General features: G+C 33.8%; 4 protein-coding genes and 1 long non-coding RNA gene across 8 annotated transcripts; 2 read left to right on the top strand and 3 right to left on the bottom strand.

The window, feature by feature from the left end:
• The first annotated feature begins 256 nt into the window (after window positions 1-256).
• On the top strand, window positions 257-1,690 carry LOC118027978 (uncharacterized). Its single transcript, XM_035031493.2, is given in 2 exon segments — window positions 257-273; window positions 717-1,690. Coding segments are annotated over 2 exon segments (276 nt in total). The 3' UTR covers window positions 976-1,690.
• A 6,325-nt stretch (window positions 1,691-8,015) lies between these two features.
• On the top strand, window positions 8,016-10,829 carry LOC118027930 (putative HVA22-like protein g). 2 transcript variants are annotated; one of them, XM_035031431.2, is made up of 8 exons: window positions 8,016-8,165; window positions 8,251-8,368; window positions 8,494-8,558; window positions 8,717-8,815; window positions 9,232-9,288; window positions 9,374-9,437; window positions 9,552-9,764; window positions 10,378-10,829. In XM_035031431.2, exons 3-8 carry the CDS (start codon window positions 8,527-8,529, stop codon window positions 10,675-10,677), a joined length of 765 nt encoding a protein of 254 aa, XP_034887322.1. In that variant the 5' UTR covers window positions 8,016-8,165; window positions 8,251-8,368; window positions 8,494-8,526; the 3' UTR covers window positions 10,678-10,829. The 2 variants fall into 2 exon arrangements, with proteins under 2 accessions (XP_034887322.1, XP_034887323.1); XM_035031432.2 differs by having other exon boundaries at window positions 8,485-8,558.
• Window positions 9,744-10,477, bottom strand: LOC118027931 (uncharacterized). 2 transcript variants are annotated; one of them, XR_012170219.1, is made up of 2 exons: window positions 10,333-10,477; window positions 9,744-10,130 (listed from the first exon to the last, which is right to left on the bottom strand). It is a non-coding gene; the product is annotated as an uncharacterized lncRNA (long non-coding RNA). The 2 variants fall into 2 exon arrangements; XR_004683916.2 differs by having other exon boundaries at window positions 9,744-10,146; window positions 10,333-10,471.
• Window positions 10,830-15,932: 5,103 nt separating the features above from the next.
• LOC118027959 (transcription factor E2FA) lies at window positions 15,933-21,498 on the bottom strand. Of its 2 annotated transcripts, none has more exons than XM_073410269.1 (14): window positions 21,115-21,498; window positions 19,388-19,580; window positions 19,134-19,187; window positions 18,948-19,033; window positions 18,783-18,871; window positions 18,617-18,671; window positions 18,303-18,355; window positions 18,166-18,216; window positions 18,017-18,065; window positions 17,847-17,912; window positions 17,685-17,761; window positions 17,349-17,577; window positions 16,701-16,767; window positions 15,933-16,615 (listed from the first exon to the last, which is right to left on the bottom strand). In XM_073410269.1, the coding sequence occupies exons 1-14, from the start codon at window positions 21,307-21,309 to the stop codon at window positions 16,518-16,520; spliced, it is 1,362 nt and encodes a 453-aa protein (XP_073266370.1). In that variant the 5' UTR covers window positions 21,310-21,498; the 3' UTR covers window positions 15,933-16,517. The 2 variants fall into 2 exon arrangements, with proteins under 2 accessions (XP_073266370.1, XP_034887363.1); XM_035031472.2 differs by having other exon boundaries at window positions 21,103-21,496.
• A 2,792-nt stretch (window positions 21,499-24,290) lies between these two features.
• LOC118027963 (protein SEEDLING LETHAL 1, chloroplastic-like) lies at window positions 24,291-25,439 on the bottom strand. Its single transcript, XM_035031476.2, has one exon. The coding sequence runs from the start codon at window positions 25,364-25,366 to the stop codon at window positions 24,311-24,313; it is 1,056 nt and encodes a 351-aa protein (XP_034887367.1). The 5' UTR covers window positions 25,367-25,439; the 3' UTR covers window positions 24,291-24,310.
• Between the last annotated feature and the right edge of the window lie 277 nt (window positions 25,440-25,716).

Raw genomic sequence — 25,716 nt, 5'->3', positions numbered from 1 at the left:
TATGCTGCCTACTGCCTGGCAATGCGAGGTGCTTAGAGCTTGTTCATTATTTTTTATGTTAAAATATATATTAATAATATTTTTTTATTTTTTAAAATTATTTTTAACATTAACATATTAAAATGATTTTAAAATAAAAAAATTTAAATTTTTTTAAAAATACTTTTAAAACGTATAAATATAATCTGAAGCTAATTTTAACTCATAAAGATGTATTACAAAGTGAAACAACAACAGAAACGAAAATTAGTAAACAATGGCTAACAATGCCATGTACTTGTGCTGGACGCATAGATTTATTCACAGCTTGCAGCTCATTCATTTGATCAGGAGAGGAAACATGAAATATTAACAGTTTGATTTTATTATCCCAAAGTAAATTTGCATTAAAAGCATAGATAGATAAGATTCTACAACTCTAATTATTTGTACTTTTGCCATTACATAAACCAACAAATGTACAAAAGTTAGAAATGTCGCTCCAGACATTTTTTGCCATTACATAAACAAAAAACCAGACCATGCATAAAGTAACTTACAAAATTTCTTGTCAACAAGAAAAAGAAAAAAGACTTCCACTTTATTACGCAACCATTCATTCTACACAGGAATATTTTGTGCTCAGACAGAACTTTCACGTGCAGAACAGCAAGAACCAATTCATAAATCACGTGACTAGCAACCATAGTAATAATGTAGTTGCTTCTCGGAACCAGTACTAGTTGTGTCGGTCCTCGTAGAGAAGACTCCATTCCAGATCTCAGTGAAAGCTCTAATAATAACCCCATGACAGTAAGGCGAATTTAGTTGCAAGAAACAATCAAGAAGCTGTCTAAGATCATCTTTCGAGTAAATCTCCTTCTCCAATATCATCTGCAACATTGAGTGTCTAAAATCCAAATAAGGGTCATCAGAATCTTTCTCAACAGCAACACTTTCACCTCCAACACGACCGAATCCTCGTACAGCTGTTGAACACTTCATGTTGTTACCTGTGTCGGAGAAGAAATGCGGTGGTGTGTCCACTGCTGGAGAAAATGTGTTCGGGGTGTCATGATTTTCATGGCCATTTGGAGATTGGTTTGTTGTTATTTTTGATGAAGAGGTTGAAGAGGAGGAGCAGTAGAGATCTTTTTTGTGTTTTTGGTAAGTCGGGGTTTGGAGTTTTGGTTTTGGTTTTGGTTTTGGCTGGCATATGTTGGAAAGTTTTGGTTTCTTGCAGCTGCTACAGCCTAAGTTCAGTGAGACTGTGTTGAGAAGGAACTTTTTCTTGTTAGCGGACATTGTTGATTGCTAAAAGATGCGCGTGACAGATAGGTAGAAGAAAGGAGTCTGTTGGGATTTTCCTTGAAGAGTGCCTGAGGAAGTGAATGAGTAGAGATGAGGCATTTGACTGAGTCTGGGGGAGGTGAGGGTTCTCTATAAATCCTGCATGAGTTAAGATGGGTCCATGCTCTGCCCCTGAATGATGTATGACTCGCCTGATGATATTTATTTATCACATCATGTTCTTGACCGTACACTCATTATTCTTGATCAGATAATTATTTTTATTTTTTTTTGGTGTGAGATCAGATAAATATTGTCATATTGGGATTGTGTAAATCAAATGTTTGACTTGGTTCTGAAGGCCATCTGATAAGCTGCATCGTTTATGATGAAAGTAGTTTAGAAACGTCACCATTGTTTTCTTCTTTCTAGTTTAATCCAAGTAGGTACTATGCCATGATTTGAAGACAACTGTAACGAAGCTGGAATCATAAATTAATTATGAAAATATGCTTGGAGATGATTTATGGTCTTTTTCCACGTACAGGTCAGGTCAGACTTTGAATGTAAGGCAACTAATACTGCATAAGAAAGCTTGAGTATCATATTAATTAAGCAGGCATTTCAGTCTTATAAAAAAGATAATACAACAGTCCCAGTGCCAAACTTCTAACTTTTGGCACTTTACATGTTCATAACATGATCAACTTTTACAAAAGTCATCAATTAAGATGGTAAAATTTAATTTTACCAGCCAAACGACGATAAAGTTCTGTTTATGATAAGAGAGGACTAGGTTGAAGAAGACAAGGGACAAAACTAGGCTAATCTCTGCCGTTGACAATGCTTCTTTCCCAAATGAAACAATATAACAACATGCACTGAAACCTATGAAGAACTCGAATATGTTTTAGCATGGAACATGTTCTTTTTAAGTAAACTCCCTGGATTAGTGTAGGGAATGGTGAAAAACTATTTTCACTCAATAATATGTGAAAGTTATTTTAATGGAAGCACAAATAATCCTGATACTTTCATCTCTACCCTTACAATGCCAGCAATTCCCACCAACATGTAGAAAATTTTGCTTTCCAGCCTAACACTCTGGTCAATCTATGAATACTTGAGAGATTCGGTAAAATTCCCCAATTTCAAGAAATATATGAAGTTATGATTATGAAAGATTCAGAATCGTACAAACTTCGCAATAGATTAAAGTAGAGGTTTGCTGCTCTGCTTTTGCCCTGGACCCATGCAAATGGCTTGGCCTTTAATGTTCATTTCTAAAAACTTGGCCTGGCAGTATCCAGCTCGAATTTACCACAAAGAGGAGTTAATTTTGAGATTTATCGTTAGTCAAGTCAGATAAGTGAGACATAGAGCAAGGGCGGTAGAGACAAAATTGGGTTCCAAACCTGTCCTGGTCTTAAATCATTGGCACACAGTACCCAGGGGTAAAAAAGAGTGCATGAAAAAAATGACAAAAGAAGAAGAAGAAGTGAGCTAACTGCATTTATAGCTGGAAGAGTGGTGAAGAAATGGGGTTACAATGGATTTGTTAGTTAACCGAGAGTTTTGTTTGCTGGTGTGATTCTCAATTTACTTTTAAATATTCCATTGATCAGATAAATAAATAAATAAATAGATGGGAATTAAGAAGTTAGGGTTTGAGTACACGCTTTTTTCATTGAAGTATCAAATCTGATGCAGCGGGAACTAAGCATTAATTATTCATGCGCTGAAACTAATGCTCACAGCGATGCCAATTCAGTAAACAAAGCAGAGCACATAAGCAATCATGTATTTTATCAGAAATGTGATTATATCAAATAAACAACTGTGAGAACATATATAGAACTGCTCATTCCACTTGCACATTCGCTTTGTTCATATTGGTGGTGGCTTTTAGTTGGAAACGTGTTTTTGATGGTATCAAGACAAAATTGGGTATTTCATTTCATGAAAATCAAAGTCACGGGGGGGCAAGGCTTTCGGCGCACAAAATACAAATAAATAATGAAATGACACACAATAAAAAAAAAATTTAGTGAAATATAATAATTTAAAAATGTTACAGTTTAAAATCATGATATTTAATTATATGTCATGGTTTAGAACCACAACAAAGAAGGCAACTAGCCTAGCCATAAGAATCAATTCAACTGGATTGACCTTATCTAAGGGGTCTCCTAAGCTATTTTAGTTGTAGATTGATGAGGAATACTAGATAGGAGATAAGGTACAAGGGATTGCGAGAAAATACATAACTATGCAACACTTATTTTTGGATGTTATTCATGCTTATTTAATAGAAGCTCATATGTCATTACTTTTTTAGATATAAACACTTATTTTTGTAGCAATCAATCAGGCAACCTCGAATTCCATTTGCTTTTAAAACCATTCTAGGCTCTCAATAACAAAGTTTATACACCGTCAAACTTAAAGTTATTGTCCTTGTTTTTTGTTATGTTGTATTTGTATATTTTTATAAAAATCAGTGTAATAAGTTGACTCCTTAAGCTTTATGATGTATTATTTTTTAGGTAATAATTTCAATCATAACAATGTGTATTAATGTTATCACCTCTAATTCATCAAATGTTTATTACCATGAATATTGTTTTTTCGTGGAGACGCCATGTGTTTTTTTTCCCATGAACTTCAAAGGGGTATTATAAGGAAATTCAAAATCTAGATTATGATGTTCTATACATAAATTTATATTACAAGAGTGACGGTTCACAAGTTAGGCCATATAATAATAATAATAATAATAAAGGTGAATTGGATTTAAGTGGTATAATTTTAGACCAAATTGATGATAAATACCTAGAAATAGAACATGTGAGTCTAAAAATACTTCATTTAAGTTAGAATTTCTCTCAAATGATATATCAAACCAATCAATTATTGAGAATGCTTAGGACTTAATATTTGATACGCTAGAAAATTATCATGTTGTAATACCTGAGGTACACCTAAATACATATATAAACCCTAGCTTTTTTGTGAAGTCAAATATTCTATGATTTATTTTGTGTATATTCATCATTTTTTAGAATCAAATCTATCATTTGTAAATTAATTATTTATTATATATATTCCTAATATTGTATAGGAAGTCATATTTGATAGCAGTTATAAGACACTTATGAACAAAATGATAAAATTCTTATAAAAAAAATGGAACATGGAAACTCTTTGGTCCATCACTAGAAAAGAAATTAATCAAATAAATGTGAATGGATTTCCACAGTAAAGTAAAACGTTGATGGCATGATTAAATGCTTTGAAGTAAGATTGGTGGTAAGAGATTTCATTCAAACATATAAAATCAATTACATAAAGACATTTATACTAGTAGCCAAAATCAACACACCTTAAGTTTCATTATCTTTAGTTGTGAACTTGTATTGGCCATTAAAATAATTTGATATAAAGAACACCTTTCAATATGAAAAATTATCCAAAGATCTCCCACTAGGGTGTATGATACCTAAAGTCATAATTAGAAGATGTACATATTGAAGAAATTATTGTATAATTGAAACAATATTTAAAAGTATGGTTTGGGAGGTTCATAAAATATATGATAGTCTTTGGCTACTATTAGAGCAATCCATATCATACATTATTTCTAAAGAAACAGGAAGGTAAGATTACAATACTTATTGTATATGTAGATGATATGTTAGTAATGAGAAATGATCCTAAAGAAAAAAAAGGGTCATGTAAGATTAACTTATCCTAAGAATTTGAAATGAAAGACTTAGGTCCTTTCAAATATTTTCTTGGAATGAAAATGTCTTGATCTCATAAAAAATATTTTCTATTTTAAAGAAAATATGTTTTAAATTTTGTATAAGAAATTGGTATGTTAACATGTTAATAAGTTGATACATCAATAAAAAAGCGTTTAAAGTTTTGTGTTGAGTCCAATTAGATATTGGTTAATAAAGAAAAGTATAAAAAACCTTGTAGGGAGATTGTTATACTTAGTACATACAAGACCATATTTAGCTTATGCATTGACTATTGTTAGTTAGTTTATGTATAATCTAATAACACAATATATGAATGTAATTATGAGTATTTTGAGATATCTGAAAGTTGCAACTAGAAAAGAAAATTTTATTTATTAAAAATATAGATTGTCAAAGCATAAATGCATATACTAATCCTGACTAGGCTGGAGTAGTAAATAATAGGCAGTATATTTCTAGTTAGTTTATCTTTACAGGTGGTAATCTCATTACATAGAAAAGCAATAATCAAAGTGTTGTAGCTTGCTTAAATATAAAAGTTGAATTTAAAGGTATGACTCTTCGACTTTGTAAAGCATTGTGATTAAGAATTCTATTGTAAGATTTTGTAATATAGGATTTTGGTTATTCATCCAAGCAACTTATTCAACTATTTATGACAATAAAGTCACATGTGTTATTACTTACAATCCAATTCAACATGATCGTATAAAATATGTAAAGGTAAATAGATTTGTTATTAAGAAGAAAATTGGATAAAAACATTATAGAGTATCCTAATATTATATTTAAGGATCAATTTCTTATCTAAGTAGTTTTAAATCGAGTTTTTTTTTTAAAGATTTTTAAACAAGTTAGGCATGTGTGTGACATTTATGCATCAATTTGAGAATAGTGCTTAGATTTCTTGTAAATTTTATAAAGATTGTATAGTTAGGACATAATATTTAGTTTCAAGATTTAATTAGAGCAAATTATATATATATATATATATATATATATATATTATTGTACACTTTACTTTCTTTAGAATAATATTAAAAGAAAACTAAAACTAGAATGGAAATTGATATGCACCTAGACTCGAAACATTATTTATTGGAATAATATTATGATGAAATTGCTCTTATGCCAATAAACTTTTAACTAGGCACTAAGGTCACTAAAGTCTTTTTATCATGATTCAATTATCATTTTTAAATTGTGTGGGAGTACAATAGTCTTTTTACTTTTTTGCACAGTAAAACAGCTTGACTACCCCTCAAATCAAAAATATTAAATCTAACATTCAAGGCCTTTTTGGTTTTTTCAATTATTTTGGCATAATATGATTACTTGATTACCCTTTAAGAGAAAAATCTATTAAAGTATCTTTCGAGAGCTTTTTAATCTTTTCATTATGGTTTTATGGTTAATATTAAGTTGACTCATGGGCATTTTTATATTTGATCAAATATTAAATATTAATAAAAAATTGTTGGTGCCTGTGAGGTTGTTCAGTGATCAAATGTTGCGCTCCTTAGTGGTGTTTGAATCGTCTTAGCATCTCCTCTATGATGAGGCTACACATATGGTAATGTCCCTCGACTTAATGTTGACCACCTTTTTCTTTTATTTTCTCTCTCCTCATCAATTTTCATATCTACCCTTTCAAAACTTCAAAGTAGCCCTTCATTTTATTATTCTTTCAGATTTAATCTATATTTTTTTATTTAGAATAATTTATAAAAAAAAGAATTTTTTTTCAGTTTATCCCCCTTTGAATAATTTAGTCTTAGATTTATTTTTTATTTGAAATAGTTTTTTTAATTTTATTTAAAGAAAATTCATTCTATGTTTTTTCCTATCAAATTTGTTTCATATTCTTTTGATTGCTATTTTTTTACTGTGACAGCTTCTTTTAATCGATTTTTTTTTATTTCATCCTTCAACATTAAATTAGTTGAGAATTGAGGTTGTTTATTGAGTCCGGGTCTAGGATTTTATGGGTTATGAGTTTTAGAGATTAACCGAAATTTAAGAGTTTTGCCTAAGTTTGCCTCTTTTTTTTTTTATCATTTTAGACCGTTTAGTTGGTTATTAGACAGTATTTTATAGCATTTGACAGTAAATAGAGAATTGAAGATAGAACAATTAATGCTTGTGTAGCTGCGGAATGAGGTAAGAATTGAAAATATGGAGGTTGGTTGTTTTCCTGATTGGCTGCTCTCCATGGCTTGGAATTGGACATGGCATCGATCAACTCTTGGCATACAACACACTAAAGTCAATGCCTATGTTTTTTTACCTGTCAACTACCTGAATTAAGGTCTCATGTTTCCAAAGTCAATGCCTGTTGATGTAGTTTAATTCTCTGTTGCTCGGCTTTTGATTTGGGGGCGCGCGCACACGCATATATGGGACGTGATTCCACGTTTGACTTGCATGTTTGTTTTCCAGCTATCTCTAGAACAAGGATGCATGGCTTTGATCTCTTAATTTCTTGCACGAGATTTTATTAATATCTGAAATGATAATTTGCCAACCAATTAAGTAGATAAATCTAACAACTAATCCATCTATTTTCGGTTGTTATTATCTGAAAATGAGATTGAGGGAATTAAAGAGATGAAATTAGTGATACAAACTTATAAATATTCTTTCTTTCAATATATAATATTTGGGAGCATTGCCCCAAATATGGAGAAAAGATGAAGAATTTATTACATGGCTTGGGAAACAAATTACATGGAGATTGCCCTAAACTGGAGCTTTACCAAAACTGCCTCCATTTCTTATGGCTCCTGAACTAATTGACAGAAACACCCTCAGGAAACAGGGAGCTTTTAACTGCCAAACGGTGAATCCGTTGGCAGAATCCCAAAATAATCCCTTCTTTCCCTCCACTTAAAAAATATTAGAGAGGCGTCCATTGCAAGAAATCTCTCCCTTCTCCATTTTTTTCTCCTTTGCCCCTCGCTATTCTCTTCTTTAATTAACTACAGGGCTGCTTCCCTTTTTCCTATATATACACACACACACACTCATTAATTCTGTGTTTTATAAAGAATTTTTGTCTGTCCTCTGCTCTCACGTCTCTGCGGATTTTCTTGCCATTATTCGCAGAAACAGAGATCCCTCTCTCAAAAGGTTTAAACCCCATTTCTCTTCTAAAGAATCTACAATCACTGTACTAATTCCATGTTTGGTTGATTTATATCTTTTTATAATGCAGAGTTTGAAGAATTCTTCACGTGAAAGCTTCTTCAAGATTTTGTTTCTTTGCATAAGTAGATCATTGCAAGTTCATTGGTGTTGGTAGTTTCTTCTTTTGGTAATTCATTTATTTACAGGTGCTTTATCTTCTTCTTCTTCTTCTTTGGATGTCAACTTTTGTCTTCTGGTTTACCGTTTTTTTTTTTCTTTTTGTATTGCATATTGATTGAATGTTGAGAATTTTCTCTTAAAGTTGTTTCAGCAACTTTGGAGAGTGTATGATCAGAGATTAAGGATGGTAGGAGATTTCATCATCAGATTTCTTGTGTAAGTTATTCAACAATATTCCTTCATTTCCCCCCTCCCCCTCTTGTTTCGTTTGTTTCTGTTGTTTCACTATGATTTTTATCTTCGTTGCTCTTTCCTTTTCTTTTTTGAATTACGTTTCTTGAAATTGAATATTGTGTTTTTTTGGATGATGCCAGGTTGCTTTTTGGATATGCATACCCAGCATTTGAATGTTTCAAATCTGTGGAGAAGAACAACGTGGATATTGAAGAAATTAGATTCTGGTGTCAATATTGGTAAGTCCCCATATGTTCATTCAATCAACCCATCAGACATGGTCTTCATTTTTATGTTGAAATTGATTCTATTCAAGGTCTCCTCAGAAAGTTTAGTTTGATGTTCTTTCGCGATAGCAAGGTGAATAATCCATTCTGTTTCAGAAATTATTAGAAAATGAAAGAAATTGAGATTTTGAGTTGGAATGGAGAACAGCCAAATCTTTACTGGTGGTGATGGGGATCATGTGTTGGGTTCTCTATTCCCTGATCCATCCTGGTGTAACTTCTTAAAAGCAGTAGCAACACTGCATAAATCATCATTGCTTAAATTACAAGGGTGTTCCAGTTCCATTCGTCGTCTTTATGCATGAATTTTCTTTTATCTTTATGCTCTGCAGTCGAATTATTAGTGTAATTCTTATTAAACTTCGCAGGATCATTATTGCACTTGTAACGGTTTGTGAGAGGATGGGAGACATATTTCTTTCATGGTAAGCAGGGTTCTGAGGTTCTCATTGACATTCCCAGCAGCACCTATTTTGTGGTGTCTGATTTTATTCTCATTTTATGGTGAAGGTTGCCGATGTATGGTGAAGTGAAGCTGGCATTTTTTATCTACTTATGGCATCCAAAAACAAAGGTAAAGAGAGAAGATGGTTAGAAGAGACTGGGGAAGGAATTCTGTTAAACTTTTGCTCAAATTTGTTCACCAAGTTCTGCAAATCATATAACGTTAAACTTTTGCTCAACGCAGGGAACTGGCTATATCTATGACACCTTGTTGAGGCCTTTGGTAGCGAGGCATGAAACGGGTATCGAAAGGAAGCTACAGGAGATGAGGGCTAGAGGTTGGGACTTTGCCATGTACTACTGGGATATCTGCACAGAACTGGGGCAAACTAAATTCTTTGAAGTTCTGCAATACTTGGCGAGTCAGTCAGGAAAGTTTACAAACAACAACAGTGAGGTACATTATTTTTCCTTCAAAACAAGCCATCGAATCAGTAAAATGATTCCAAAAGTGGACGCACAAGTAATTACTAGCTAGAAGCAAGCACTTTCACCTCCACAAGCAAAATAGAAGTTGCATTTGTTGTTCCTTCTTGCCCTGCCAATATTCTTTATTGCTTAGCATATCTGCATCCCACAAATTCCACTCTTTCTTCAAAGGGTATCTAGCTTGTAAAAGACCTCACGACTTTACCACTCTGCAACCCTCAAAGTATTTATGCTCAAATTCAAACTCCCCATCACACACTATCGTTACTAACCCAACAGTTCAAAAAAAGCTCTCGTCCCCATAGGCTATAGCTTTGTAATGGACTGCCCAGATCTTCAGGAAGAAACATCTGTCATTAGAACTAGTGAATTGGATCCAACTTCAGAATCAACAGGTTAAGCACATTGTATTTGTAAATAGAGCAGATTGACAATTTTGGCATTCATTAATAAACAGACACGCACATGCATTCACAACTTTGGTTTCTTTGATATTATATATAATCACAGCTCTTAATATACATAAAAACACTAACCTTGATCAACTAAACTAGCTGTGATTTCTCGAACCAACCTTGCAGAAGAGCGATGGCGATGAACCTAGCGCTACGTCTCCAAATGAGTTACCATCATTGGCCAAGAATACAAGCAGGAACTCCAACTCGCCACCAAGACCACCGACACCGCCTGGCAGCAGCACAATCAACCGAGAAGTTGCAGGATCCCCAAAATCCAAACGAGTACAAGTCCACCTCAATGAGGAAACAGAATCTGTTATCGCAATGGACACGGACAACTCAACTAACCTTGATCCTAATGTCAATGAAAAGCTCCATCAATTTCGTATGAGGCTACGAAGATCAAAACCAACTCAAGAATGAGAGAAAAATGTATTAAAAGAAAAACTGTACTAAAAAACAAACTCGGGAAAAAAAAAAGATAGAAATAATTTAAAAAAAAAAAAAAAAACTTTAGACGTCCTTCTTTTCTTCATTTCCAAATTGAATCCCAATTATTCTTTCTTTTTCTTGTACATGATTTTTTCTTTCTTTTTTTTCTACACTATTTCTGGGTCATATAACTCAGATATGCATTGAAACTGAAATTGAGAATGAGTTACTGCTATTTGTTAACGTAGACTCGAATGGCATGGAGGATCCGATCAAAAGCACTTGTTATGCTCGGAATAACATGACCACTAAGGAACCGAAAACATGCAGTGATGGGATTCTTGGTGGAGAACCGAAACCAGAGGCGTCGGAGGAAGTGGCCAGACGAATCAGCAGAGGGGGACATGGGCTGGAGGTAAGCCCAGGCAGCATGTTTGACAAGGCGGTTGCGAATGGAAATTTCATACGGGGATGTGGTGGTGGAATTCGAAGAAGTCGGAGAGTTAACGGTGGCCGAAGGCAGAAGGTCTTTAAGAGAAGTGTAGGATGAAGAGGATTTTGGAGAAAGGAGGGAGATGTCAAGGGGAGAAAGAATGGTGCCATTTAAGTGTGATGGAGGGAGGATGGAGGAGGGGTGGAGGGAGAGCTTTGTTGGGATAACTGATGACATGGCTATTGAGTTTCTCCGGCGAAGGGTGGCTGTTTGTGAGGGCGCTGGTTCTTGGTTCATCGTGAGGGAAAGAGAGGGGAGAGGGAGGGATGGAATTTTAGAGTTTACTTGGGAATACGGCGGCTGTTTGCATCGCGTTGTGGGTGGGTGGTTCGTTGGGTCAGTGATGGCTGAGGACTAAAGGGCTCCTGCCTGCCATTCTTTTGACGGCAACATTTTTTGACATGACGTCGTTAATGTTATCTTTTACGATGTCATTGGTGCTCCTTTGTTGTTTTATCGACAGTTATTCAGCTCCGCTGGTCCTACCTGATCCGAGTTGAGTTATAAGCGTGCACGATTGTACGCTTCTTTCTATTCAAATCTAAACATTTATTAATTTTCAATTATATGATTAATTTTCAGTTTAAAAATATTTTTAAATAATCAAAAATCAATACTAAAAATAACTACACTTTAAAATAATTCAATACAAATAAAATATAAAAATAAAAAGTTTTAATTCAAAAAATAAACATAAATCAAACATCATTCACATAATTAATATAAAAATAAAAATCTTAATTTTATGTAGTGGTATATAAAAAAAAGTCATCAACTAAATATTCTAACTAATAATTATTTTCATTAAGTTCGTCCTCTCTATTAAAATAAATCTTTTTATCCTCTAAAGTTAAAATAAACAAAAATAATCTCAATTATCTCTCATTTAAATCCTCTCCTTCAAAAACTATATTCTTACAAATTTACTTATTCAATAATTCAATATTATCAAAACTAATGGGAGGATCTAAAATATTTTTTATTTTGCTTAAATTCTTACAAAGTACAAACATGAAAAAAAAAAAAAAACAAGAATATAACCATAATATTAGTGATAATTCAATTTTAAAAAATTAATAGTAATTTTAATGAAAATAGTAATAATTTTTTTCAATATTATTATTAATATAATAATATTAATATTTTACCTTTATTGAATCCTTAAATTATAACAAACAAAAACCAAATCACTTTAGTTTTATCAAATTTTTATCTGGAATAGAACAGACAAAGTAAACCTTGAACATCTTGGATGGAATTTGAGCGAAAAATCTGGAATGGACCGAGATCGTACACAAAATAAAATTTATTTTATATTTTTTTTAAAATGGTATGAAATATAAAGGCTAGAATATAACGAAATTAATAATCTTGATTTAAAAAATATATATATTAAAAAAATTGTAAGATGTACTCATTAATTTTCCACTTACATCTACTCCTAATGATCTGCCCAGCTGCTGCTAAAAATTTCCCACCGGCAATGCTTTTATAAAGATGTACCCTTTAATTTTCCGCTAGTGAATATAACTTGTTTGATAAAACATAAATAAAGAGAGAGTGGCCAAACCTTCCATCTTCTTTCAAAGCAAAGGAGATTAAAAGCCCAAATTCATAAATAAAGAAACAAAAAAGCCCACCATGCTTTAAAGATCAACCTAGTGCATTTGTTTTTTCAGAAAGTGATTTTCAAAAAATTATTTTCCAAACTTTTTTATGTTTGTTTGCTAATAGAAAAGTTGATCAATGAAAAAAACACTTTCTAGTCAAAAGAAAATTTAGCTTAATTTTCAATAAAGTGTTTTCCTTTTATTTTGGACGGAAAACATTTTTTAGAAGTTGTGAAAATTTTAAAAATGTAATATTATTTGCTGATTGTGTCAAATTTGGTCCTCAAACTTTTGATTGCTATATATATTTTGTTTTGAATATTTATTTTTCAATTTCATCCCTTACAATTTAATTTTTATCTATCAAATTTGGTCCTCATTCTTTTGATTGTTACTTATTTTATTTAAAATAATTTATGAAATGTTATCTATCAAAAAAAAAAATTTTTTTTTTATTCAGGAGTTGCTAGTATTTTTTTAAGAAAAAAAATTCAATAAGATGGTTTTATTTAATGACAATAAGTTAATAGAATTTAGAAAGAATAGGTGATAACGATTATCTATAGAAAAAAAAATATTATGTAGCATAATTCCAAAACAATATGATGTTAAAAATGAAATTAAAAAAAAATGACTCAAGTTAACCCGAGCTAACAAAAAAAATTTGAGACATAGGCCATGAGGTCGGGTTAACCTCATAGAAAAAAAAAATGATGCCCAATTACCATCGGTCCAAATGTAGAGTAAAAAAATAAAAAAAACATAAGTCAACAAAAAAAACTCCAAAAAAATAAAACACCAACAATCTCAAGTAAGGCCTCTCGACCTTGCATGTCAAATCATGTGAACAAGAGAACCTAATTGAAAGCAAAATAACAAGAATTGTGAAGCCCAATTCTAAAAAAAAATGTAAAAAGGTGGAGCTGGAAAAATATTCAATTTTAAAAAATTACCAAAAAAAAAAAAAGAACAGGAGCTAAATTGGGCAAACCCGCTAGATACTTAACCTAATTTATGAGAGCAAGATAATCTTATAAAAAAAATAAAAAAAAAATCTCAAAGCTCAATCCTCATAAAACTCAATATTGAATGATAAAATAAAAAAAAATAGTGTAAAAAAGATAATAAAAAAAATTGATGTCGATCTGAGTTAACATTTCACACCCGTGACCCAGGTTATGAGACTAGGATCACCACATCGAAAAAAAATATGAAACTCAATTTTCAATCAACCTAATATTAAAAGATAAAATTGAAAAGACAAATCAATTTTTATTGAAAAAAAAAGTTGCAATTAAAATAATGAAGACCAAGCTTGATAAAAAAATAAAATGAAACAAAATGTTGAGAGATAAAATTAAAAATAAAAATCAATTAAAAAATGAATAAAAAAAAATAGCAGTAAATAGAATGAAGATTAAATTTGATATAAAAATCAAATGAAACTAAATGCTAAAGATAAAATTAAAAAAAAAATCAATAAAAAATGATTCAAAACAAAATAAAGAGTAATAAAAAGAATGAAGATCAAATCTGATATAATAAACAAATACAAGACACCTTTCAAATTTTACAAACCAACGCAATTCCCAACGAGAGGAGATAAAAAAGTAGGAGAAAAAAAAACTTGTTGGAGCCAAACCGTTGCACCATCACTCACACGCGTTGCACCACTAGGAAGAGCGTGACAAGATGCTTCCAATGTCGTTGTGGAGGCCATCATTTAGATGTCGGTGGACGCCTTATGTGCCATTTAAAGACCAAAGAAACCTCCCACCTGTTGGCACATGCATTGAAAGCGCCACCCAATTTTCCCTACTCGTTTACCATAGTCCCCATAATTGTTTTATTTTTAATTTTGATACCTTAACACTTTATTGTTTTAAATTAGCCAAATTTTATTTTATTTGCAAAATCAAGCACCGAAAACTTCCCTCGACATTGCAAGAACTCCATATCAAGGCAACCATAGGCAACTATAACGAATTACCAAGTTAAGTCCTAAATGAAACCAATTCAAAAGGATCACATTGAAAAAAAAATCAAGAATCCGAAATAAAAATATATATATATATATATATAATATATAAACTTTCTACTTAATTGTCCAAATCAGTTTTTGATTTTGTCAAAAAAAAAAAAGAAAAGGACTGAACATTTCTTTAAGCTTCATATTTAGTCCCCTAAACTCTAGATATTGTAAATCTATTAAACTGATTTTTATTTCCATATGCATGCATAATAAATTACCAAGACCATTAGTAAATCAAAACACTTTTGAAGAATCAAAATAGAAGACGAAAATTGAATGATCAAAAATTATAGGGAAAAAAAAAAAAGAAGATTGAGGACTATTAGTTTTTTTATGTATATAATAAAGAAGAGAAACATAAACTAGTAATTGGATACAAATTGAGTGTTTGAGAACACGATGCAAACATCATTTCAAAAAATTTTGAATTTGTTTTTTTGTTTAAAATAATTGTTTTTTATTTTCAAATCATTTTGATGTGTTAATGTCAAAAATATTTTTTTAAAAAAAATTTATTTTAATATATTTCTAAGTAAAAAATACTTTGAATTGTCACCGCTACAACAACCTCAAACAGCCCGGAAAAAAAGACAAGACGCAGGGCAAAACGGAGGACCCATTAACCTGGTATCTGACGTGGAGCTTGTTAAGGTCACGTGGTGCTGAGCTGGACTGCAGATGGTAACACAGAATATACATGCATCGTTATGCAACGCTTCTTATTCATCTGTTTTGAGAGGTTTTCTTCCGGAGTGATTTTGACTGAGCCAAAAAAATAATCATACGAGACTTGTACAAAAACAAATTGCCAATAACAACTTGTGTGAACAGTGAACTGTTCTTCATTTATACTGGTGGGATAACATATACATCCGTCATAACGGAAAATGATAATTTCACCGGTGACACTCACTCATTCGCTGTCCGATGATTGAAAAGTTTTTCCTTGAAGGATCATTGAGAATTTGGACCCCAATTTTCTGAAAAAGCAACTGTTGGAGGGAGGGGTTCAAGGAAAGAACGAACAACTCCATGGAAACATGACTGGTTTGTCTAAGTTCATTCAACCATCACGTGAGATTTTTTCAAGGATGAAATTATGGTGAAGCTGTAGGGAGAAACTTACGGCCACAAAAGCAGCTTGATTCCATCCCAATGAAATATGATATTGATGTTTACAACTTAGTCCACAAAATTAAATATGTAACTAGCCCTCGGCTGGAAAGCAATGCTGCCCCAATATTATCCTGGTTCCCGTGCAACATTCTTATAGCATGCCGCCACTATAATGGCGGCTGGCCAGATCTGTTGCCTTCCAACGCTAGACAAACTACAGCACCAGCTATAGCAACAACAACATGTACATGCATGATGGAATAATAAATGTTAAATCAATTGTGTTGTGTGTGCCCTAACATCATCAGATACACCACTACTCAGTTCCATCATGAACGTCCACCATTGCAAACAAAATTCCCTCCCTTGTTATCCTTTGATTTGCTTGCAAATAGACCACGAGGTCAATTTCTACCATGTAAAATTAACCATGGATTATCATCTGCCAACCTCTAACACTTTCCTGGTTTGTCTTTCTTAAGCCAACTCATAATTGACGAGCATAGAAGGATGCAGATTGGTACAGGAAAAGAATCTTCTCAATGCAGTGGATAAGTCAATATTTACCTCCGAATAGGGTTTACACACCAGGAGGCACTTCAGTAATCCCATGCAATGGAGTTTGTGTCCTGGGAGTTTGGACATCGGTCACCCCAAAATCAGCCCATTCAATATTTGCTGTTGCCTGGGTCAAGGATTGATTATTGAACTCTTACATGGTCCGGGGAGGGGGGGTATAAATGAAAAATAATTTCAAGGATACAGTCTGTCTTCCACATATCTGTAATACTAATGCCTGCGTCTGAAAGAAGCCAGTAATCTGAATCATCCTGCAAGAGCAACAAGAATCAGACAGTCAGACACAACTTACACATTTGAATACGACTATCAGTTTTAAGTCATCCAAGCAGTTGCAAAATCTTTGGTATGAAATGACAGCTTTGCACGTCTCATTTGTTTTATACATGCAATATACAAAACAATTTGGGTTGGAAACTATCAACAGACAGGTTTCACAGATGGCATTTACATGAATTAAGATGATTGAGTAAAGTCTCATAATTTGACACCTTGCTGCTTGAAAGAATTTTGGAAAAAAAACAGCATTTTAATCTATTTGTACTTTATCACGAAGTCATGCTTGACTTCCTATTAAATTATATTAATGTGGATTATCTCGGCTTTGTATTTATGAAACTGATACTGTACCAGGCAATCAGTAAATGGGCTTGAAACCAAAGCTTGAAATCATTGGCCAGACTAAGACGCAAGCATTTCACATACCCATCATTATCTGAACTAGTAAGTACCTTTGCTGAAGTCAAAACTATTATCCATTGAATATTTGTAAGACTCTTTCACAAGTAGTTAATTGCTAATAAGAACAAAAACAATGTACAGCTACACTTACATGTATATCAGAAGGAACAATCTTCATCATTCCCCCTAACTCCTGAGTAGCATTAGGATCAGAGAACATAGTTTGTGCCTGTTGTGCCAGAGATCCACTTCTTTCCTGGGTTCTCACATCAGTGGTCATCTCTGTCATTGGGTTTCCATGGGATGCTGAAATAGAAGCAAGTGGAATGCTCACAGATGCTTCAACGTTATTCATCTCCTCAAAATTCTCCTCAAATTGACTGGAAAAATAAACAGAAAGTTTAAATAAGAGAAGAGAAGCAAGAAAAAAATCAATAACCTGATTCACAAAAGACACCAGTGCACCATCTAGAAAGGGGCCACACACCTCACAAGGTAGACATCAATAGGACCCATAGCGCTTCTAAGGATTATCCTGTATCTCCTTTGTGGATAGTCAACAGCCTGTCATATATGGAAGCAATACCACTTTGGCATCAAGCACATGACATAGAGCACAAATAACATGAATCTTCTTTTGTCAACTTACCTCATCAGGATCAGGGACTTCTAGAGTAGTTCCATGGGGAGCTTTAATTGCTATGAGGGTTTCATTCTGGAACAAGCAACGATAGAAAGTTAACGAAACCATCAGACAGATCAGTGTCCAAACTGGAAAACTATTATGGCTCATATAAAGTTTGAACGGAATAAACTGACCAGAAAACAAGGCAGACTCTTGATATCTTCTTCAGTCACAAAAAGCCTCCTGTAATTGTGAGAAGATGGATAAGGGTTATTATGGTTAGCAAATAAAACACCTGGTAAATTTAATTTTAAGTACATAGGGTTTGCAAACAGGATTTTACTTCTGATTGTTCTCATCCTCACTCAGATCTCTCAATCGTTCCTGCATTTCTCTGCAGCAATTTGACAGCATCAGCATTATCCAAGCGATTCAAGATTGCAAGATTAACAGCTGTAACTAGGGAATCAACCATGTAACCTTATTTGATCATCTAGTGTGTGCTCTTCCATAGTAAGCTTTGCAATTTCTGCCTGCAGGAAAAGAAGCACAAGATAAGCCTCCTACATAGGAAAGCCAATATGTAATTTGTTTTCATCCTTCCCCTTTTCAGTTCCATGTCATCATTTGAATAGCTTCATAAAAAATGGACTATGGGGTAATGTGAACAAATTATCAGTGAGCAGTCACAAATCAAGATAAAAAGATATAGAACAATCAGACCTATGACAAATTGCAGAATATAAATTTAGTCAGGCTTGTGGAACAAACATATAATATCCACTTCCATTTACCTGTAACAAAGTTGCATCACCTTCTACCTGCCCTGGCCTTGAAGCATCAATACCCCTGGCCAACCATTCATTCAAATTAATCCTCACATGAGTTCCCACATGCTTCAATCAAACATAGAAACAAAATAGTATGAATTTTACAGAAAGTTTGTTGTCATCAACTTACTTCCAACGTATTCTGTTCTTGAGTGTTTTTTCTATGAGGCCAATTCCTTCCAAGACATTTGTTATGTCGTATATCCGTCTCTTTTGTACCTGTTCCAGTGAAAAAACTTTCAACAAGTATGATCCATTATCCTCAATGTAAATATACAATCAGAAACATAATCACCTCCAAGATTTCTGCTGCATTGTTTAGGTCAAGAATTCCATCATCAGCGTGTTTAAATAGATCGACAAACCTTTTTGTCAAAAGACCTGAAAACATCAGTAAAATAAATATGAAAGCTTTCACAGCTATACAAGACAATCAAAATAGACATGAAATCATCTTGAGTGCCAATATTTGAAAAAATACCAAGGGAACTATCATAACGACAGCTGCCAGCTGGAGTAAGAGGAGAAGCACAATCTGCAAGTTCACATATAATATTCATTAGGTTCCTCTTATGTTGGTGATGCTTGGACAATAAAGATTTGTGCAAACCCTACTCAAAGGATGAAAAGACATAATCTATATACAAACAAGCTTACCTACAAAGGCTAAGCAATCTCAAAGCATGAAAAAGGGATGCAAAAGAACTTGCAAAGTTGATAAATACATTTCCTCACCAGCCTTTGACACCGGGGTTTGAGGTCCTGCCCCACTGCCCTTTGAGGCCTTGGATTTGTTGTATGTCCTTCCTCCTTTTGCTGATACAGGTGTCCTGAAGGGAATATTAGATATGCTAGTGGATCCAGGACTGCTAGCACAATTGCTGGAGCCAACTCCATTATCATCCAATGCACTCTTCCGTTTTAATTGCTGAGAGACGCCAAAAAATACAACTTTGTGTTAAATGACTGGGAGAAGTAAAGCAAACTGTAACACCTCTTAAGAACATAAGGTTATAAGCTGTTACTTTTACGATACATTCCATTCCAAATATTGTCATAATAAAACACTAGGCAATTCAGTTTCAATTGGCAGAAATAATAGAGACCACAGCCAAATAAACTTTAGGACCTGTCACAAACATGTTAGCTGCTAAGATCACAGAAAAAGTGATTTCATGCATGATCATCAAGATTCATCGGAAGTTCTTATACCATTCCTTCAAACTCCATCACCACTACAGCTACAATCAAAAAATTATATGAAACTATGAGCACAAGTAACCCCTTCTTGTATAGCCAAGAAGGCAACACACCTACTACCAATATAATTGTCCTTAAGAATTATACAAAGCAACTAATGCAGTAACTGGAAATAGTGACCAGGTACGGATAAAAAAGGCTATGCAGCATTTCAGTGAAGGATTTCAACAAATGGACGTGTATGGCTGATTAACAGAGTTAGGATTTGAATGAATGTTTACATAAGTAGATTATTGCTAAACCAAAACCCATACCTAAAAGCAAAAGCAGAGAATAGAGATAGAAAACAAGTTAGCATCCTGTTATAGTATGTTTAGACTGGATAAGGGAAGGAAAAGAAGGGTAAGTAAAAGTGGCGTAGCAACCCTCCCCTTGTTTGCATGTATCAGAGGGGAAAGGAGAGTGGCATACCTTCTCCTTGTTGGATTAAAGGAGTAAGGGGGGTTTAAATTAAAAAAAAAAAAAAAGTAAATTAATTCTTTATTGTTACAGTGTGAAGGGATCACAACAGACGCTGTGGGTTTTCTTAGAAGAGGAGTTACGTTGTAGTAATCCTTTCAATCCCCTCCCTACCCTTAAAAAAGACTTATAAATCCTGGACCATTTGAAGGATTCCATACCCTCTCTTATCTTCCTTTCCATTTGAAGTCTTCCTGCCCAAACATGGTTTGGGTAATGAGACACAATTCTTATTCCCTAAACATGAAAAACTCACTTGAACATCAGCGTGAGAATTTTTACGGACAACGGGCTTCCATCAAACACTAATATATTTATACCAAATATAACAAATTACAAAATTCAACACCAAATCCAAAATTATCAGCAATAAAATAAGTCAAATGGGAATTCAAATTTCAAATAAACATCCATTCAGATTCTGCAAAAATAATAACTATTATAGTATAACTGTCAATCTCACAGCAGCCAAAATAAACCCTCAATTTCTTTTCAAATTCAAATTTTCCCTTCCTTTCCCACAATTTCTCAGCAACCAAACACACCACAACCAAAAAAATTATAAACGCATTTAAAACACAATTTAACTTTCATTGAAATCAATACTCACACATACAATCCCTAAAAAACACATTAAACACCGGCATGAAAACACAAAATTAATTAAAAAAATTCAAATGTTCATGAATATCTCCATACAAATATAACAGCAGAGAGAAATTGAAACGCACAGGGGATCTCACAACAATAGCCTCGGCATCCCGGTCGGCGGTGACTTTACTAGTACTCGGTGAAGAAAATCGGTGATAATCATCAGGAGGAACAAACGATGGCTTCATCGTAGCAAATGCAAGCTGCCGCGTTAAAGGAGGTTGGATCGGCCTTGATGGAGGCGGCGCCGCAGCCGGTCTGGTTGAGGCTTTAGCGCCGCCGGACATAATAAATGAAACCTAAAATAAAAAATCGGAGTAAAAGAGAGAAGAAATTATTTGATTGGTAAAAAAGATAATTAATTAATTTGAAGGCTAGAGAGAGAGAATGTGTTTAGAGAGAGAATGCAGGAGTGGGGAAAGTGGGGGAAGAGAGACAGCAGAAACCGAGGGAAGGAGGGAATTTTTTGTTTCGGATTTAGGTGGAGGGAAGATAATTATCTTTCTTTTATATTTTGGACCGTATATTTTTATTTTATTATTTTTTGACCCCATAACTCTTGGGGAGTTTTTGGTTTCTTGAGCGTTAAGGGATGTGATTTGAAATTATTTATTTCTTATTTTTGGCAAAATGTTGTGGAATTCACAATTTGTACCCGAAGAGTGACAGAAGTACAGAACCTTTCATTATGGAGCCTGCTAACTAGCTTATGAGATGTCTTTCTAACAATCTTGGACATTTGTGGGGCAATTCGTGAACTTTTTTATTTAAGAAAAAACATGGATCCTGAGCATCGCACATAGACCGCGTCATGATAATCATCTTTCTACACTAAATTTTTTACGGTGATATGGGAGGAAATTAAAAGGTTTTAAATTTTTATCAATAAAAAAAAAATTCACTACCTAATATTTTCATCATTAAAAACTATAACTGATTTAAAAGTCTAAATAAAAAAATTAATTATATAAATAAAAAATGTTAATACTCCTAATATGTCTTATTTAAAAAAAACTTGCATTGCCTATCTTTTTAATATAAACTAAGTTGAATGCTGTGTTTTTTAACTATTGATGTATCTAATTATTAAAGTTGATTTACAACAGTAGAGTGGATTGTAACTTTAGGGGTCAAATATAATCCATTTTAGAGTTAAAATATAAAGAAAAAATTATTTTTTTATTTAATATCGATAACACATTTTATGTATAAGTTCATAATTTTGTATATTGAAAGAAACAATATAAATTTTTAGTATTTTGAAAATGCAGACCAAGTTCTAATGAATAATCATAAACTGGTTATGATAATCATTAACTGATTTTTATATTTTTCAAAGTATGATAAAAAAGGCAATTTATTTTTCATAAAAATATACATGAAGATTTTTAGAATTTGATCGTACGCCCACAAACAAAAACATATTCTTATATTTTTGAAATATATAAAAAAAAATTTTTTGCTTGTTTTTGAAATTTCAAAGAAAAATATATATTTTTAATATTAGATTTGTATCTTATGGTACGAATTCTGAGCCCAATATTAAATGAAATTAATGGAAAAAACATACGAGAAACTCATAAATAATTTTAAAATAGTTTTTAAATCTTTTTTTAAATTTTTATTTTGTTGGTCTGACAAAAACACAAAAAATATCAATACTCCCCTTAACTAAAAATTAGATGCTTAAAATTTGTATATGACTGTGTTCGGGTAAGGTTATTTGACAATTAGCAAATTTGGTAACAATTTTACATTTTTCTTTCTTGACAAGCATCATCAGTTCACGTTATTTTCATCATCTTCATGTGCATTCACCCTCGTTAATTACGCCGGCGGTTTCCTAAGTACTGTTTCAGAAACAAAAGCATTTGCCGTCAAGGATGCAGTGACATTGTTCTTCGTCGTCGTCTGAAGTCTTAAAGCGGCAATTGCTTGGAGTTATTCCAAATCGAAAGTCTCGTCAACCTAAGAAACCTCTTCTTAAACAAGCAAACTACCCGTAATAAAACACAGGCAATTCAGTTTCAATTAGCTAGAACCGATTTCTTTTTGCTTATGGTTTGATGGGCACGGTTGAACGAGGATTACGGGGAGCAAAGAGAGAATTCACTGACGATTAGCATGCTCATCATTGGTTAGCTCAGCCGTGCATTGATTTGAGTTAAGCCATGAAGGGGTTGTGATGCCATGGGGGAAAAGGACCGGCGACACTGCTCCGAGTGTCTTCAGGGTTTGTTCTGGAACAGGCTGATTCTATCTCACAAAAACCCATATCTGGGAGGAATAATCAGTGGAACATATCAACGGAAGAAATAGCAAATCAAGTTATCCTGCGCAGCCAGTTGCATAGGTCTCGTGCAAAAGACGGGTAGATTTCGATTTCGAAATGCCAAGATGCATGGCGACTAAATTGGAAACTGAATACAGCTCGGTCCACCTTGGCCCTGCAAAGAACATGTCATTTAACAAATTGAATTCCTATCTCGACACCATACAAGTAAAGAAGTCTAAACTTTGAAGGGAAAACCATCAGCGAAAGTCCAACAAAACTCTCATATGTTAATTAAAAAATAACCACGCAAGTTTTCTCCTTGAAAAAAACCACATGCTGCAAAAGCATAGTCGCTTACCATGGCTGAAAACAAAAAACACAACTAATGAAAAGTCATAACTGTGAAAACTAGGCCCTCTCATTGTTTACCACCAACTCCTATACCAGTGTCCTCTCCTTTCTCTCCACAAACATGACGCGTACCTTGCTTCTTTCTTTTTTATATATATCGAAAGAGCAAAGAACTCAAATTTCATAGGGATTCCATCTTAAGTTTCAAGGCATACAATACCAAAAAAAAAAAAAAAAAAAAAAACCCTGATAACATTGCTTACTGGCAATTCAAATTTGACAACATACAGCTAGATGGAAAAAGCCAAAGTTGCCACAAGCATGTAGATTCACAAGCAAATTAAGGTTAGTCCGGTATAATACACTAGATTATATGTGCAATGTAAGAAAGAAGACACCATTTCAATTGCATTACAATATTCATCAAACTTATTCTAATAAAAGGCTCCTAATAGAAAAAATTAAATGGCATAGATAACATAAAGATGCAAATTCACAGCCAGAAAAGTTATGATATTTTCATCGAAAACGGCGGCCAAACACCTTCTTACGTAAAATCTATGGGATTGACGATTTTTGTCACAGCTGACAGTAACATACCGGCAGTGACACCATCTAGCCACACAGCAATCCAAGGATACATCCACCATACAAATATAAATTTACTCTGTGCTAGTAGAAGAATCAATGTCACAATTTACAGAATACAAAGGAGAACTTCTCAAAGGAACTGAAGAATTATAACAAGCATCAATCCTACTTACAAATTGCGCCTCGCTTGTCTTTAACAATGTATGTAGAGGAAAATACAAACCTTTCTCAACACAGCATTGATGTCGAGGCTTAATTCTATTCTCTAAACTAAAAGAAAAATAATGTGGGAATTCTTTTAATTCCTTCAGATCCCTTCCCATCTCCACAACAAAATAATTCAACTTGGGCTCAATATTATTCTCAATGCTGAAATTAAACAGTTGTGGAAATCTCCTAAAGATGGAAACAGCATCTTCATGAGAGAACCCAATTTTCTCAAAGTATTGGATTCTCGGTAAAAGTTTCGTTTCAACGCTACAAGACAGTAGATACGTGTGTCTTTTTACCTCTTCAAGGCCAATGTTTTTAAGGAAATAGAGAGTGGGGCGCAAGCAGTGCTTGACGCTGGATACGAGCAATCTGGGCCGTCGGTTTATGACATGTTTTAAATCGGAGCCGCTGACGCGGGCTTCGTGGAGTAGGAAGGTGATGATTGGGGTGATAGTGGAAGGAGTGGAGTTGAGGATTTCCGGGCACATGGAGATGATTCGGCGGAACTCTCGTGGAGTGAAGTTCTTGGAGGTCAGTAAATCAATGATGGATTTGATGTTTGGCAAGGAGGCTGAGAGGATGATCGGACGGTGGTTGTTTATGAGGGAGAATATGTCTAGGCCTATTGAATCAAGGTAGAGCATTTTTTCTTGAAATTCAGAATTGGATGGTGGTGGAGGGGTAGGGTGTGAGGATATGGAGGGGATTTCTGGTGTTTTGCGGGGCTTAAGAGGAAGGGAAATGGTGTTTGTTTTGAAGGAAAGAGTGGGAAAATGGAGGTTTCTTGGGCAAGAAAGTGGGGAGAAATAATCATGGAAGGACGATGAGAGAAAATTGTGTGATTTGGGATAAGGAAATGGGGGGGATTTGTTGCTGGTGTTGTTGGAGAGGAAATGGAGGAGTGTGTCTTGCATCGTGTCGGGTTACATTACATGGCTGATTGTGAGGGATGGTAATGCTAGTGCTTTTCTTTGGTTCAAGGGAGATGGTGGTGGATAAGGCTCAAGAAATTTTGATAAAATGACTTGGAGATGAAGAACAGGAGCTGGATGGAATCAGAAGAATTGGGACTGGAGGCTTGTCCATGAAGAACAGAGACAGGCCTAGCACCATGGACTGGATCATTTGAGTTGTGCCAGTTGCACGATGCTGGTTTCGGGCCCATAAATTAGCTGGACCCGGGCCATGTTTTTTCTTTTGCCTTGCGTTATGACACCCATTTTGGAGTCTTTAACGATGGTAGTTTTGCTTGCCAACCATGTTA

Source organism: Populus alba, chromosome 6, assembly GCF_005239225.2.
Source record: "Populus alba chromosome 6, ASM523922v2, whole genome shotgun sequence".
Lineage (NCBI taxonomy): Eukaryota > Viridiplantae > Streptophyta > Magnoliopsida > Malpighiales > Salicaceae > Populus > Populus alba.
Note: the sequence above shows the minus strand (reverse complement) of the source record. Positions and strands in the feature narration are given on the sequence as shown.